The sequence below is a fragment of the Teleopsis dalmanni genome, chromosome X (genome assembly GCF_002237135.1).
Source record: "Teleopsis dalmanni isolate 2A chromosome X, ASM223713v2, whole genome shotgun sequence".
NCBI lineage: Eukaryota > Metazoa > Arthropoda > Insecta > Diptera > Diopsidae > Teleopsis > Teleopsis dalmanni.
The window spans coordinates 36,447,244-36,463,816 of NC_051848.1; the positions used below are offsets into that span (position 1 = coordinate 36,447,244).

The 16,573-nt window shown below is 27.1% G+C and overlaps 1 protein-coding gene across 1 annotated transcript in view; it reads left to right on the plus strand.

The window, feature by feature from the left end:
- The first annotated feature begins 2,946 nt into the window (after positions 1 to 2,946).
- Positions 2,947 to 16,573, plus strand: part of LOC119689976 (protein spaetzle 3) — a 68,817-nt gene continuing 55,190 nt past the window's right edge. Inside the window, exon 1 of the mRNA XM_038104942.1 lies at positions 2,947 to 4,088. Within this exon, the coding sequence (XP_037960870.1) occupies positions 3,029 to 4,088 (1,060 nt within the window). The 5' untranslated portion in view covers positions 2,947 to 3,028. The remainder of the gene's footprint in view (positions 4,089 to 16,573) is intronic.

Here is a 16,573-nt window from a genome sequence, read left to right on the forward strand (position 1 = left end):
AAAAAGTGTATAATATTAAAAATAAATTAATTTAATGCAAATAAATTTACTACAACATATACCATAAATAAATAAAATTATAATTTAAAATTTAATATAAATATATTTATTATAAAATTTATAAAACATTCTTAAATTTAGTAAAAATAAATTTCATTGAAATGTGGATTGCATCAATTAATAAATCATTAAATAAATTACTCAAAAAAAATGTGTAATATTAAAAACAAATAAATGTAATATAAATAAATTTATTACAACATATACTATAAATAAATAAAACTATAAAGTAAAATTTAATGGAAATAAATTTATTAAATCTGGATCAAATCAATTAATTATTAAAATAAATAAATTATTTAGAAAAAAAGTGTTTAATATTAAAAATAAATAAATTTAATACAAATAAATTTATTACAACATATACTATAAATAAGTAAAATTATTATATTAAATTTAATATACATAAATTAATAATAAAATTTGATAAACAATTTGAAATTAAGTAAAACTAAATTTCATTGAAATGTGGATTGAATCAATTAATTATTAAAATAAATAAATTATTTAAAAAAAATGTATTTTATTTAAAATTTACTTCACCATGCATTATAAATAAATAAAACTTTAATATAAAATTTAATATGAATAAATTAATAATAAAATTTATTTTTAAATTAAGTAAAAATAAATTCTATTGAAATCTGTATCGATTCAATTAATTATTAAAATAAATAAATTATTTCAAAAAAAATGTGTATAATATAAAAAATAAATAAATTTAATATAAATAAATTTATTTTACCATGCATTATAAATAAATGAAATTATAATATAAAATTTAATATAAATAAATTAATAATAAAACTTATTTTTTAATTAAGTAAAAATAAGTTCTATTGAAATTTGGATCGAATAATTATTAAAATAAATAAATTATTTAAAAAAAAAATTTGTATCATATAAAAAATTAATAAATTGAATATAAGTAAATATATTACACCATGCATTATAAATAAATAAAACTATAATATAATATTTAATATAAATAAATTAATAATAAAATTTGATAAATAATTTGAAATTAAGTAAAAATAAATTTCATTCAAATGTGGATTGAATCAATTAATTATTAAAATAAATAAATTATTTAAAAAAATGTATTTTATTTAAAATTTACTTTACCATGCATTATAAATAAATGAAATTATAATATAAAATTTAATATAAATAAATTAACAATAAAATTTATTTTTAAATTAAGTAAAAATAAGTTCTATTGAAATCTGGATTGAATAATTATTAAAATAAATAAATTATTTTAAAAAAAAATGTGTATAATATAAAAAATAAATAAATTGAATATAAGTAAATATATTACACCATGCATTATAAATAAATAAAACTATAATATAAAATTTAATATAAATAAATTTATTATAAAATTTATTAAATATTTTTTTTTTAATATAAAGAAAACTTTATCGGAAGTAAAATGAATAATTAATTATTAATACAAAAATATAATAGTTCTTTTTTGGTATTTTGTAAAAGAGATATAGGTAATTAAAAATTCACCACATAAACTACAGTAGATCGCGTGGTGGGTAGATTGGTAGATTGAAAAAATTACAATCGAACGTAATAGTTAAATGAGAGCGCACAAATTAATAATTAATAACAAATGATAAAGAGCCAGAGTCAGTGCCTACATACCAGAGAGTAAAATGTGTATGAAATAAAGCAACTACAACCACCAACCAACCAAACAGACCATGAGCAAAAATTAATAAAAAATCACTTTTGCTTTTTATGACGTGCATTTTATTATTGTTGGTTTTGTTGTTGTTGCTGTTTTTGCTGTTGTTGCTGTTTTTGCTGTTATTGTTTTCTTTATACTGTCAATAATGGTGTTGTTGGCGTTGTTGTTGTTATGTTGCTGTTAAGCTTACTCCCAATCAATATTGCTTTTTGGCTTTTAATACTGTATGAGTATTTATGTATGTACCGATATATATTATTGCTGCTGTTCTCGTTGTTGTTGTTCTCGTTGTTGTTGTTGTTGTTGTTTGGTGAATAGTTTGGAGACTTTAGTGTAATACGGTATGCGCGTAAATAATTTTCAGCACGTACATTTAACGTATTTCTGCTATGCTATGTTTATTTGTATGTTGTATGTTACTTACTAGATGTCGCTCACATTGTACTGATTTAATATCTATAAAAATATGCATGTGTGCATTTTCGCGCGCGTGTGTGTATGTGTGTGTGAGTGTGTGTGTGTGTGTATGTAAATGTACATACTTTTCTTAAGTTCATTGTTAAATTAAATTTTAAAGTTTTAAATTGTGAAACTAATAAGAGTTCAGTCGTTGGCGATTATTCGCGTTGAACGGTTGTGTATCGCTTCAGAATTTTATACTCAATTTTTTGTTTAAAAACAATTTTCTGCACAAATGTTACTGTTACAGTAGAGACGCGCGTTTACGTGTTTTTAAATATAACGTTCTTTTGTATGAAAGAAAAATAGAATTTATAATGCACATATGCGGAAGAAAAATTTTTTTTCAAAAATAATTAAAATAGTGCAAAAATCGGAAAGTGACAAATAAAATTGAGTAATTATATTAAATAAATGATATATATTTTTTAATTAAAAATCAAACTTATCATACAAAAAACAAGTGGTTTTTGTTTTTCGCAAGTTTGTTGCTTAAGTCTTTCGTTTGCATGCATTCCAAACAATTTATGTTTTGAATTTGTATATTTTTTTCAATAAAAAATTTTCAATAAAAATATTACAATATAAGATATATTGTATATTGTATATTGTGTTATTGACGACAACAGTTCAACATTAAAAAACAAACAAACAAAAACAAAAAAAAAAAAACAAGAAGAAAATAAGATAATAAAAAATAACTATAAAAAAGATTTATAATAAAATCTTATTATCTGTGAAAAATGTTAACATTGAAGTTGTGTAGATAATTAAGGAATTAGTCAAGAAAGAGTAATAGTCATTACAATGGCCTTATCAAATTTTTCATTACCATTTGGCGCATTGGCGCAATCTGTGCAATCGTGGGGTGCAACGGTCTCACCTCTACACAATGTACATCAGTTAGCTACGAATACGAATAATTTACTTTATTCACCTGCTGATCATCAACAACAAGAAGATGGCATACCACCACCTCCTGAGTCAGACTACTATAAGAATAATCCATATGCGCCACCTCAATTACATCAACCTCAACAGCAGCCACCACAGCAGCCGTCATCATATTCCTATAATATCAATAGCAACACCAATAGTGGTAGTAGACGTAAAAGTAGTAATACTTATTTACCACCCATACCCCCACCAGGTGCACGAAATACACAATTCCATCACCAACAACTGCAACAGCAACAGCAACAGCAGCAAGAACAATATAGTCACTTAAATGCTCAGCAACAGCAGCAACAACAACAACAGCAAGGTAGTAATAATATTGCATATAAAGCAACTACAACAACCACATCAGCTGCTGGAACTGTGACAGCTACGGCGACATCTACAAGAACGTATGGAGAAAGTTCTTATAGTCGTTTTCCGACAGCAGCACAGAATCAACAACAGCAACAACAACAACCAAAACAACAACAATATTTCAATGCGTTTAGTGCCACACAAACACGAGTCTCAAATACAGCTTCATCATCATTTCATCTACAGCAGCAGCAACAGCAGCAACAACAACAGCAGCAGCAGCAACAACAACAGGACCAACAACAACAATTACAAAAGCAAACCGTCTCACAAGCCAAGTCACAATTTCAACAAAATTTTGGTAATAAAATTGAAACACCTGCTGCAATTTATGGAGCTGCTGGTGGTGGTGGTGGTGGAGGTGGTGGTGTCGGTGTTGGTGTTGGTGATACTACGGCAAATGATGCCTACCCTGACCGTCCTCCAGGGTTTACGCGAGTACAAGCAGGACAAGGTACGCGTACACAAGTTCATGCCGTACTGGATTATGACGCTGAGGAAGGTGAGGATGACTACTACGATGAAAATGATCACGGAGAGTTGGTTAATAAAGGTAAGTGCCTATCTGATGTGAGATACAATGTAATATTAACTGTAGTTAAATTAATTGTTATTGCATGAACACATATTTTAAAAATATATTAAGATTAAAGATTAAGTTATATACCACGAATATATTGACTGTACACAATATATTGTTTATTTATTATTTTGTTACTGAAATATTGTAATAGTTGAACGCAAAATACTTTGGTCAGAAATACAACATATTAGCTATAATCACTAGTATATTTATATAGGAAGATTATACTAACATTATTTTATATTGCTTTATTTCTTTGATTATTTCCCTAATCTATAAATACGCATTGGAATGGTCTAGATATACTAGTTTCCAAAAAATATATTGTTTTAACTTGGCTCTCGTATAACTAGACCAGATCTTTAGAACTTATTGCGAAAGACTGAAAGCTTACTGCAGTTCTCTCTGGCCAATCGTGTATAGGAACCTATGTAGGAAAGCTGTGAACTCCTGAAAACTTTCAAGAAAAACAAACTGTTAAGAAAAAACAGGTTGCCAGGAAAATACTTTTTTAACATAACAAATTTTTTAACGTAAAATATATAATCTAATTTTCACAAAATGGATTTAGTTATTGTTTCTTTTTTATATATTTATTAAGGTTAAGCACAGGTTGGTGGATACTTCTGATTAGTGACTTTATGAGTTGTCCTAGTTAATTTCATTATTTACTTATTAAAAATTCATTTTAAGTGTTTAGTCTGTGCGAACACTATTTTGAGAATTCACTTATGTTACCGGAAATAGTTTAGTTCGGAAAATATTCTATCAAAAATTTTCTATTGTAATAAAAATTAATTTTCACAAATTGTCTGAAGTGTTGAATTCGCTGACCATCAAACAAGGAATATTCTTACAACTTTCACAATTTATCTGCTATTTATCTACAATTTATCTTCGACCTATATACTATTTATCTTCTTTTATTAAATTAAAAATCATTAAGATTTCACACTTAGCCGGGTCATTTACTAGACCTTTCAAGTATTCCCTAAAATAAATGCTGATTTTGAGTATTAGCTAAGTTAAGTTTGTATAATTCTAAGCGCAGCTTCAGATAAGTATCTACTTTGTCGGCCGACAAGTAATATTTTTAAATGAAATTTTTCTTATCCATTTTACTGTCAGATCTTAAGATTGACCTGGTCTAAACTGAACAAAAAACACATTATTCAGCTGCTTCAGTTAAGGCGTAACCTGCTCAGCGCTACGGTATGGGTGCAGACAGGTCATTGCTTAACAGGAAGTTATGCTATGAAACTGGGTTTACGTACAATGACTTTTGTTGTGGTTGAGAAGAAAACTGTGCCTCACTTCATGTATTACTGCGCATCATTAGCTAGGAGTAGATGTAAATTCTTCGGGGATCAGTTTTCTTACCGGCTTGACTGTGTTGTCATCATGTAAAATTAGGGACATAGCCAAGTTAATAGATTCGTCAGCTTAATGCAATTGTACCTAAATGGGTAGTCGTGCGTTTCGGCTTTGCTTATACGCATATCTCTAGGTGGCGTGTGAAGAGTGCTAATCCATGGTGCTACAACGCATGGACACAGTAGTTATATTATTGCACTTTCAAAAACTTAAGACATTTCATTAAATTTTAAATTGCAATTAGTACAATATTAAGTTATTTTGGTGTCATTTTGCATTAAGATAAGATAATAAAGATAAGAATAACAGCAGCTTCTAATAGATAAAATTTTTGAATCATAACTTCTTCTTGATCGTTTTTATGCTCATTTTTATGATCTTATATATAATATATGAATTCGCAAATCATAAAAATTTGGGGTCATGATATGCAGAAGTGATTGCTAAACAAAAGTATTAATTGTGTATTAATAATAGCAAGTTAGTTATCAATTATATAAAGCGGATATTTGTTTTTATATAGTGTGTCTAGAGATCTTATGGTGTTCTGGAGGGAACACATAATTGGCTCATTGTTGCACTATTAAACGTCGATATCAATGTGTGTAATCCCAAGCATACAATAAATAAGAGATCCACTTATAATTATTTTTACATGTATATATTTTATCTGAATTATTTATTTCCTTGAAAAATAATAGTGATAGTTTGTTGAGTGGATCGTCCTTTGTTTAAAGTTGAATCAGGTTCAAATCACAAGAGGTATTTCGTGGCATGAAAATTATATGCTGAGAAAAACTTTTCAAATAAAATATGAAAAAATTAGAAAATATTTTTTATAAAACTAAATTTTATTGATACTTTTGAGTATGAAAAATGTGAACGTTTAGAATCGAAATATTATACATAACTAAAATACAAGTATTTCTTAAAAGCAACTACTAAAATTTGTTTTAAAATTGCATAAATAAATAGAATTTATAAATAAATTACATCTAGAGAAATAATAGATTCTCTCAGTACATATTTACAAATATATTAAATAAACTCAATGCGATATAAATATTTACCTTAAAAAAATAACAAATAAGATCTTTTTATTTCTTGAAATTGTTTTATATTCATTATATACATGTATTATATATCATATTATTATATATATTTATTTTATTGAGTATTCTTATGACAAGGGACATTTTTGGTTGAAATATTACTCAAACTTCTACATTATTGTATATAAATTATCTATGTTTATTTGGGAATTCGAAATAAAATTATTAAAATTAATATAAAAAATATAAAATTAGATTTCAATTGCACATTTTTATATATATTTATTAACAACTGTATTTCTATTTAAAATAATGCAAATTATTCATTAATTTACATTATAAATGCATATTTTGATTGAATGCACCAAATAGGTGAATTCCCTTAGTAAAAAAATAAATTTTTTTACTTAACCTCCTATGTTATAACACTCATTTTTACTTAATTTGGTTTGTTTTGAAATATTCTTAATTATTGTAATACTCAATACTTTTTTAACATTTCCACATTTCCTCTCATCATAAGAGATTTGCCAAGTTCTTCAAAATAGCTTTCTATTACATAGCTAACTTCATCATTTGAATCAAATTTTCTTCCCCGGTTTGTTCTCCCAAAATTAGCGAACAAGTAACCATAAATGGTAGAAAAACTATTCGAAAAACAATTCATATTATTCGAGACTTGACGAACCATTATCTAAAAGATAGTTCACTTTTATTGTTTATTCTTTATTAAAGGGGCCAATGAATATTGCAATATAATGTGGGTATTCCAAAATAAATGTCAAATATGGCTAATATCATAGTTGGCTTCTACCTGTGGCTAACTACTTTGCAGATCAATTTTTTACAAACGTGGTTTATTCAACAACTTGGTTCCTTCTCATAGCCTAACGTTTATGTGGAACAAAGTTAACATATGCTTTTGATATCTTTACGAATTTAGCGATATTCTGATATTCTATATTCTATTCTATCTATCTATTAGTTAATATATTAAAATTTGACTAATCGTATAACGCTGTTTCGAGTATCTTTACGAATTTAGCGATATTCTAATATTCTATATTCTATTCTATCTATCGTAATACTTCATCTTGGCTTCCAGAGAGTTAGATATCACTTGTGTCTGTTTAATCACATTTTCTTAAATTTAGTATACCAATGATTGGTGACTAATTTAATAGCTGTTATCTTTTTTTTTTTTTCTTGCTTGTGTGAGCGAGGAGGCGGAATACATTATGCGCCATCAAACCGACTACTGTCCGACTTTTATTGTGTAGTATAAGAACTAAAACACCGCCCCTTCTACTTCGAAATTTCTTCCCCCAGAACTGCTTTTGCATTGCTTCAGAGAGAATTCCTTATAAATAATCTATCTATGCCATATGCTTCTTATGGAACCAGCGTCCAAGCTCCCACTCCTGATCCGAATTAGAAACTCTTTACATTGCTCTTAGATTGTCTTTAGATTTGTTTGTGTTCAGGTCTTTTTTACCCTGAGCACATTTCCGATGAATTGTGTGATTTCGCTTCATTTTTCTGCTCGTTATATAAATGATATTCTGTCTATAAAAAGGTTAAAAAATAATAATTCCACAGAAATCATATTAGCAGATTAATTATAAGTAATCTTTCTCCAATAACATCACTGAGGTAGTTGATCAAAACCCAAAAATAGATGTTTATACATTACAATGTAAATAAGGTAGTAGTAAAATGTAAATAAAACCTGACACATAGGACACATATAGGATAATATATTTGGGTAGGAAAAGGATAATGATCTTATATCATTTATATAAATTTATTTTGAAAGACTTTCAATAAGTAAAATTTTGAAAAGTGGCTTTTTCAAATATTACTACATATTTTTACATAATACTCAAAATACTCCACACATGACATTATAGATATTCAAACTGAAATGGGTACCTCGATATTTAACAAATATTTATTACTTAAAAATAATTTTTATGTAATCACAGAAAATTTATTCTGGATAAGAAAAGGCATAAGAGTAAGGAATTTTATAATTCTAAAGAAAATAGATTTTAGTTTATAGTCAATTAAATCCTTGCGATCATACAGCTTTTTCGAATAATGCTATTTATTCAACATCGGTGGTACTGGGACACATATATTGGTTCATTTTTTCATATATATATATTTTAGAGATTATCTATAATTTGGATAGAGCTTAAAATACTAGTATGTATTGTCTGAAAAACAAAATAAGTGAAAGAAGTGGTTATATTCCGAATAATTTCCATACCTATAAATTGTAAAATAAAAATAATTGTTTTTTTAATGTTGATTCTTTTTCCGAAAGTCACGCAATAAGAAATTGTTTTAAAGTTAGTAGGTTTCGGATAGAGATGAAAAGATCACAACAAAAATTTTATTTAATATATTAAAATTTGACTGACCGTTCAACGCTGTTTCGAGTATTGCCAAGTAACCATCATCAGTGGTCTGAGGAAATGTTCGATTCAAGTCCGTATTATTTTATATTTGTTTATAGTCCGTATTAGAATTCGTGTCTTTCATAAAAATAATTGCTTTTTTTAAAAATACTTCAAATATTTATTTTGTTAAGGAATGACAGTGACAGATAGTTTATCAAAACTGTGCGTACCATCTTCTTTTAGAGTTCAATGAATTTGAAATTAAAATAAGTTTTTGAGGACATAAGATATATATGTTGAAAAAAACATTTTAAATGAAGTATTAATAAATTACAAGAGATATCTTATAAAAACAAATTTTATTTGTTCTTTTATAAATGGAGAGTATAAACATACAAATTTGAAATAACATATATAATTAGAATATAAGTATTTTAACAATTAATTAATAAAATTTGTTTCAAAATTGTATAAATGAGACACAATCTATGTATATATAATTTATATTTAAAAAACTTATAGATTCTCTCAGTATATATTTTCTTAGACGTTCTTTTCTGAAAAGTGAAAAAATTTAGAACTTGTTAAATCTTGTTTCAGGAAGAAATTAAATAACGAGTATTAATAATCATATATGTTAAAAGCGGACTCACATATTAATGACCAACTTAATAATCAATAGCTCTTTTTAATATGATGGTCAAAAAAGTAACTGGGAGGCATTTTTGTATCTAATAAAAAAAACCTGGTCCACTAAATTTCAATAAATTAACTAAAATTTTTATTGTTGTCTTTTCAATTCAATTCAAGCCCTTCTAACTTTCAAATAGTTTGTTTTCGTCATAAGATGCTTCACTTGCGTCAAAAAAAAAAGTTGATATTAAATAAATTTTAATTTTATATTAATTAATCGTTTATTTATAATATTTTTTATTTTAAAGTGCTAAAATTAAATTTGACTGTAGGTTCTTAGAAAAATAATTTACTGAGCTAGCTCTTAACACTCTCATTTGTTTATATTTTATATATTCTTGCATCATTCGTGACTATATAGACTATATTATGGACTATATAGTCCATGTCGGACCTAAGCCTGTTTAACAACAGTCTTCCATTCTTCTCTATTTTTTGCTTTTCCAATTTCTTATATTCATTATTTCAAAGTCCTGCTGCACACTGTCTTTCCATCGTTTTTTTGGTCGCCCTCTTCTTCTGCTGGTTCCTACTTCGTTCTCATAAATCTTAATAGGCTTGTATACATTTTATAACTTTCAACCTTATCATTCTTCAATAGTAGGTATTACTTTTATTAAAATTAAATTTTATTAGTACAAACTGATTTATGGTATTGTTTCTTCAAAATTCCTACAAGCCGATTTATTGAATTTTATTGAAGGTTTTTTCAATTTGCCAAAATTTTCATGATGAAGCACACTACAATACAATTAAGATAGATAGATGGATGTAAATTAGGTTAAAAAACATAAATAAATTAACTAATATTAAAACTATTAAAATTTTTTAAATTTATTTATCGACCTGTTTATTAAAATGTTTTATATACATTTTAAATCTGGCTGTAGGTTCCTTCTTGTTAAATAATTCAACGTTTAATATTTTTTATTATACTCTATATTTCGAATCTCCTTGAGAGTCATCATCAGGATTACGATCTATTATAAGTTAATATTGTTGAAATTATACGTTATCCTCTTTGCTCTTTCGCCTATATTGCACTGGAGCGTCGAAATATAGAGTATAATAAAAAATATTAAACGTTGAATTTTTTATTTAACAAGATGGGACCTACAGCCAGATTAAGAAATATATAAAAAACTATTCTAACACTAAAACTATTGCTTTCTAATTAATAAAAATGTTAAGAAGAAAAAACGTATGATTTTCTTTGGTTGTATTTTATTTATTTTTTGAAAATATTATTTCTTAATTCTTTATTTGTGGCATCGATATATCGACACCACATATCGATAAATAACTTTTTTCAAACAAATTAAATTAACACTGAAACGCGTTCATTAAACGATTCCTCATATAACATACAGCCGCACTAAATTATTCACACACCGTATATACAACAAAAAAATAAATAAATAATAAAAAAAAAGTTATAAACAATAAAAAACACAAGACAACAAAAAAATATGCAATTAGTTAAACTAAAATCTTCACTAGTGAAGCCACACTAGCGGAGTTGCGCATATGCACAGAATTAAGCGGTGGTGTGTGCGTGTGTGCGTGTGTGCGCCCGTTTCCAACTTAATATGCAAATGTTAATTCCGGTCAATAGTTAATATGCCGGATGAGCAGCAGTTCGAGCTGCTTTTTAATTTTTAATTTTTAATTTCTAATTGGCAATATTGCTTTTGGGTTGGAAGCAATTTTTTCTGTTCGGTTCATATACTACTTTTGGCCTAATTTAGTTTGTTTTTGTTGTTTAATTGTTGGTCTCGCTCATTTTCGTATCTGTGGACTTAGCCGACCTTGGCATTTCTCTTATAGGCCTTTGACCTTGCCATGTAAAGGTTTGTGATGCTTTGTGATGCTTTGATCAGCTGCTAGCTGTTAGCTGCTAGCTGCTAGGTGTTAGCTGCTGTGTATGCATTTTGGGCACTTATCGGGCCCGCATCTTCTGCTTGATTTGTTGTATCCAAAAGTTGTGTGATTTATCAGATTTAGTTCATAGATTTAGCAGCTTTCTGTTGTTCAGATTGTTTAAGCATATGCAACTGAATTCGTTATTAGTGTCCGGAAATTTTTAGTTGCGCTCTTTAATGAGAACTGGTTTTTTTTTGAAGTTTTATTAGTAGATTTAGTTATTTTTTTTTCAAACTAAATTTGAGTTTTTAGCATATTTTAAGCAAATTAACAAATTTCGAGCATAAAATAAATAGTTGTTAATTATTATTATTTATTTATTTATTGTTGTTTTTGTTTTTGTTTTTTCTTTTAGTATTTTAGTATTTGAACTAGTGTTTTTTAGTGTTTGTTTGTATGGCAGTGAATTGCATGAACTTTTAAAACTAATTCACTGGCGAAAAGATTTATGTCTGAATTATCTATTCAACTGGAAGATTAATCAATTTGCTGGGGCTTGTAGATATGATAAAAACAAAAGCTCGAAAACAAACTTGTACATTTTTGCCAATCATCATTGAAAATAAAAATTAATATAATATATTTCAAAAAAGTTAATTTTGGCGATTAGAACACAGAATGTACCGTACTACTTAATAACTTCGCAAGCACTTCCTGTTGAGCACGTGTTTCCTATTAACTTATTATTATTGTTAAGTCATAGAATCTAGTAGGTTCTATACTCCATTTAATTTGAAAAGTTCTCTTTTCCTTGTTGTCATTCATATTTGGTTTAACAAACTTTCAAATTGTAGTATAATCTATTTAAATAAATTATTTGATAAATAAAAAAACAATGACTGAAAATATGACATATGAAATTTGAAACAAAATACTTTTTATAATATTGAAATTGTTACGAGTTTACATAAATAATATTTTTTATAATATTTTATTTGTTATTATTATTATTGACATATTCAGAAATAAAATTTATTTACTTAGTCTAATCACAAGAGATTGCTCTTAGCTCACTAAAAGATTTGCTCGCTTTTTTACTGATGGTTCTTCTCCATGTTGTCCTCGGTCGACCTCGATTTCTTCTTCCCTGTAGTTTCCAATCGAGTGTCGCATGAACAATTTCGCTGTTTGACTTGCGAAAAGTATGCCCCGGCCATACGTATTTCCTCTGAACTATTTTTTTATCAATTGGCTGTTGGTTAGTTCGTGTCATGAGGCGTTAATTGCTAATAGTTTTATTAATAATTTTTATTTGCAATAATAGGAAACTACCATTGACTCAGTACAATAGAATAATATTAACTTTCCTTACAAAATAATAAATATTTATTTATATTTATTTATATTTATATATTTATATTTGTTGTAAATATAATAAATATTTATTATATTATCAGTAGAAAATAATTCATATTAGTTTGGTTAATATAGACGACCGGACAAGTCGGTGTGCTTGAGTTAAATACTCGAAACCATTTACTCCCAATTTTTTGGCTAATTCCAAAAAAATTTGTTGAGTTTTATTTTTTTTTAAACACAAAAAGTATTAAATAGTATAAATATTCAAAAGTATAAATATTATACACAAAAAGTATAAATATTCATTGCATTTCATTTAAGAAAATTCTTTTTGTAAGTATACATACTTGCTTACTTACTGCTGCCCATCTTTCCTAGTGGAGCATATGGCCTATCCCCTGTAAATAAGCGAATTGACTAAACGCTTTATGGTGGTGGCTTGAAATGGATTTCTTCTATAGCACAAGTAAAAGGTGAAAGACTGAAGCTTTAAAATCCAACTTTATACCTAAGATCTATTGGTCTATTCCTACGAAAATTGTCTGGGTCAACTTAAACAAATTAAAACTTTTAACAAACCCAGTAATTTCTTTTGATTTTAGTTCTCGAACCTTATTAGATTTAAAGAGGTCGAATGGAACTGCGTTAGGTTATTTGGTAATCGTAATCCACGATTGTATACGGTAGGAGAAAGTTTCAAGTTTGTCATTAAATACTAACCTAGTAATTTCTTTTGATTTTAGTCCTCGAATCTCATTAGAATAACTGAGGTCGAATGGAACTGCACTACGTTTTTTGGTAGTCGCAATACACGATTGTATACGGTAGGAAAAAGTTTCACTTTACATATTAAAGACTCTGCAGGTGTCAATGTCATTAAATACTATCTTCGAAAGTTAATAGTTAAGAGAAATGTGTCCAGTCTTTATTTCGATAAAAAGGTATATATGAATGGATTATTATCTCTAAACTTAAAGACGGTGCACCTAACTATCTTGAGTAGTACAGTTATTTTTATTTCATTAAATGTAAAAAATCTTTTTGTTTTTAAAATGTGTCTGATGTTATAATCATCAAAATAGATTTTTTTGAAAAATTTGTTAAGCATCAAACGTCACCTAAACATTAACAAGAAATCGAGTCTGCATATTCTGTGCAGTGCAAATTAGAGCTTCCCAAAATCTTATGTGGTTATACCTTCCGATTACCAGAAAAGAAACCTCGTACATCAATTTTTGTTTCATTGAACTGAAAGAGGTTTAGGATCCTAAACATAGAGATGTTGCTATTTATTTAACAAAACTACATATATTAAATTATGGTATATAATAAGTCCTGTTTAATCAAATTCGTTTCAAACACAACTATTCTTAAGTAAATATAAATATATATTTATTAAAAGTTAATATTAAAATCAATATCTGTGCAGATATTTGATAGAAAATGCATTAGAATCGATTTAATAATATATTTATTAAGTTTTGTTTTGACTTCTATAAGTTATAGCAACCAGTAGTTGAATATTTTCCTTAGCAACTATTAACTATTAATTCTATTACTCTACGGTTCTAATGGGGGAAATGAAGTACTAAATCATAATTGCGATACATTTACCTGTTTATGATTTTGATGAAGCTTTTCGATTGTTGCATTCATGACAATTGAATTTTTTCTATACTATATAATAAATACTTTTGTATTAAATTCAAATTTTCTTAATAAATCTAACAAATTTAGATTTATTTAGTTTAGTTTAAATAAAATGTATTTAACGATTGCTCTGATCTTTATAATATTAATTTGAATAATGGTATTCGATTAATCTGAGCTCTGTTAAAAGTGCGCAGCCATGACATTTATAGATAAATCAATGTTTCATAGCTTCAGATTATATAGAGTGAAGTTTTTGAAGTTGTTTGCATCAACTGACGTAGTCTTACTGACAACAAATCACTTTTAAGGGTCACTTCTTCTGATTAATTGATCTTTTTTTTATCAATTCAGTAAAAGTCTTTTGATTTAATTACATGCAAAAAATGATCACATCTTTAAATTTGGCGTTATTGAAAATTTTTATGATTTATCTGAATAATTTATTAATGTATGTATATTGTGATCGTCATAAAATTAATAAATATTGTAGAAATTCATATATTTAATTAATTTTAATTTGATTTTAATTTTTATATTTCTAATAAAAATATACTAAAGCTGTTAAGGTTGATTTTTATGTGGTATTCTTTTTTAATATACATTAATATGGTATATACATCGAGTGTAAGTACTAATGAATCAATATAGGAAATCAAATCTTAAAATCGTTGGTAAAATATATTTGCATTCTCAAGTTTATCATTTAACATAAAATAAGTATTATCGTGATTATTGGCTTTATGATGTTTTCAAAGCTTAAAGGATTTAAGTTGCTTGAATCTAGATAGAAGTTATTCTTGAAGAATACAACTGTTGACTTGAAGCCTATCCCTGTTCATTCTGTTTAATGAATTTAAAAGAATGTAAAATATTCCTAGTAGGTGTGAAGTGGTTACCACAGAGGAACTTATTCTTACTTTTTGTAAAACTAAAGTACAAACAAAGTCATTATTGGCGTAATGATGTTTGGTCATTCAAGGTTACAAGGTCATTCAAGCTTCAGAAGTAATTATTGAAGAATACAACTGTTGAGTTAAAACTTTCTCCCTTGTTCATTTTATTTAATTCATGTATAACAATATAAAACATTCCTAGCAGATCCGAAGTGGTTACCACCGAACAACCTATTCTTATTTATTGTGAAACCAAAATTAATATCATCATTTTGGCGTAATGATGTTTGTTTTAAGTTGCTTGATCCAAAATTGTACTGCTGACTTGAAGCCTACCTCTGTTCATTCCATACTATTATTGAATGACAGTATAAGACATTCCTAGCCTATCTGAAGTGGTTACTACACAACAACCTGTTCTTACTTTTTATGAAACCGATGTTATCATTATGGGCGTAATGATATTTTGCCCTTCACAGCTCTAAGCTCTTTTAATCAAAATAGCAGTTATTCTCAAGAGATAAAACTGTTGACTTGGAACCCCTGTTGATTTTACACTATTAATACAAGAAAGTATAAGATGTCCCTAGCAGATTTGAAGTGGTCGCTACAAAATCATCTGTTCTTATGTTTTGTGAAACCGAAGTTATGTCGTCTTAAAGTCCACAAACTTTGCTGTTAGAATATTCGCTCCTTCTTATAGATTTCACCATCCTTAACTGATACTGAGCCACACTCATGTCTTTGCTTTATAGATTCAATTATCTTTTGTGTAAACAAAATTATTTATCGAAAATAAGTTTTAGTTTGATTAAATCATATAGGCGTATTATAGATTAAAGGGTGTTTAGTTTAAAATTATTTTTTTATTTTGAATTACTATTAAAAATATGGATTGAAAATTACTCCACATTATGTACTAGCAAACGCCTTCAATAAATTCGACATGCCTACCTTTACTGCTCCCAACAATCGCTAAGTGCCAACCTCTTCTTGTTCATAGAGCAACACTCAGCCGCTAGTTGTCAACAGTCAATACCCAAAGCCGCAAATATCAATGTACAGAGAAAAAAATAACAAATACATTGTTTGAAGGCGACATTGTTGTTGTTGTCTGTTGTCGCAGTTGTTGTTGTTGAATCGTTTTATTATGGTGCGTGCGT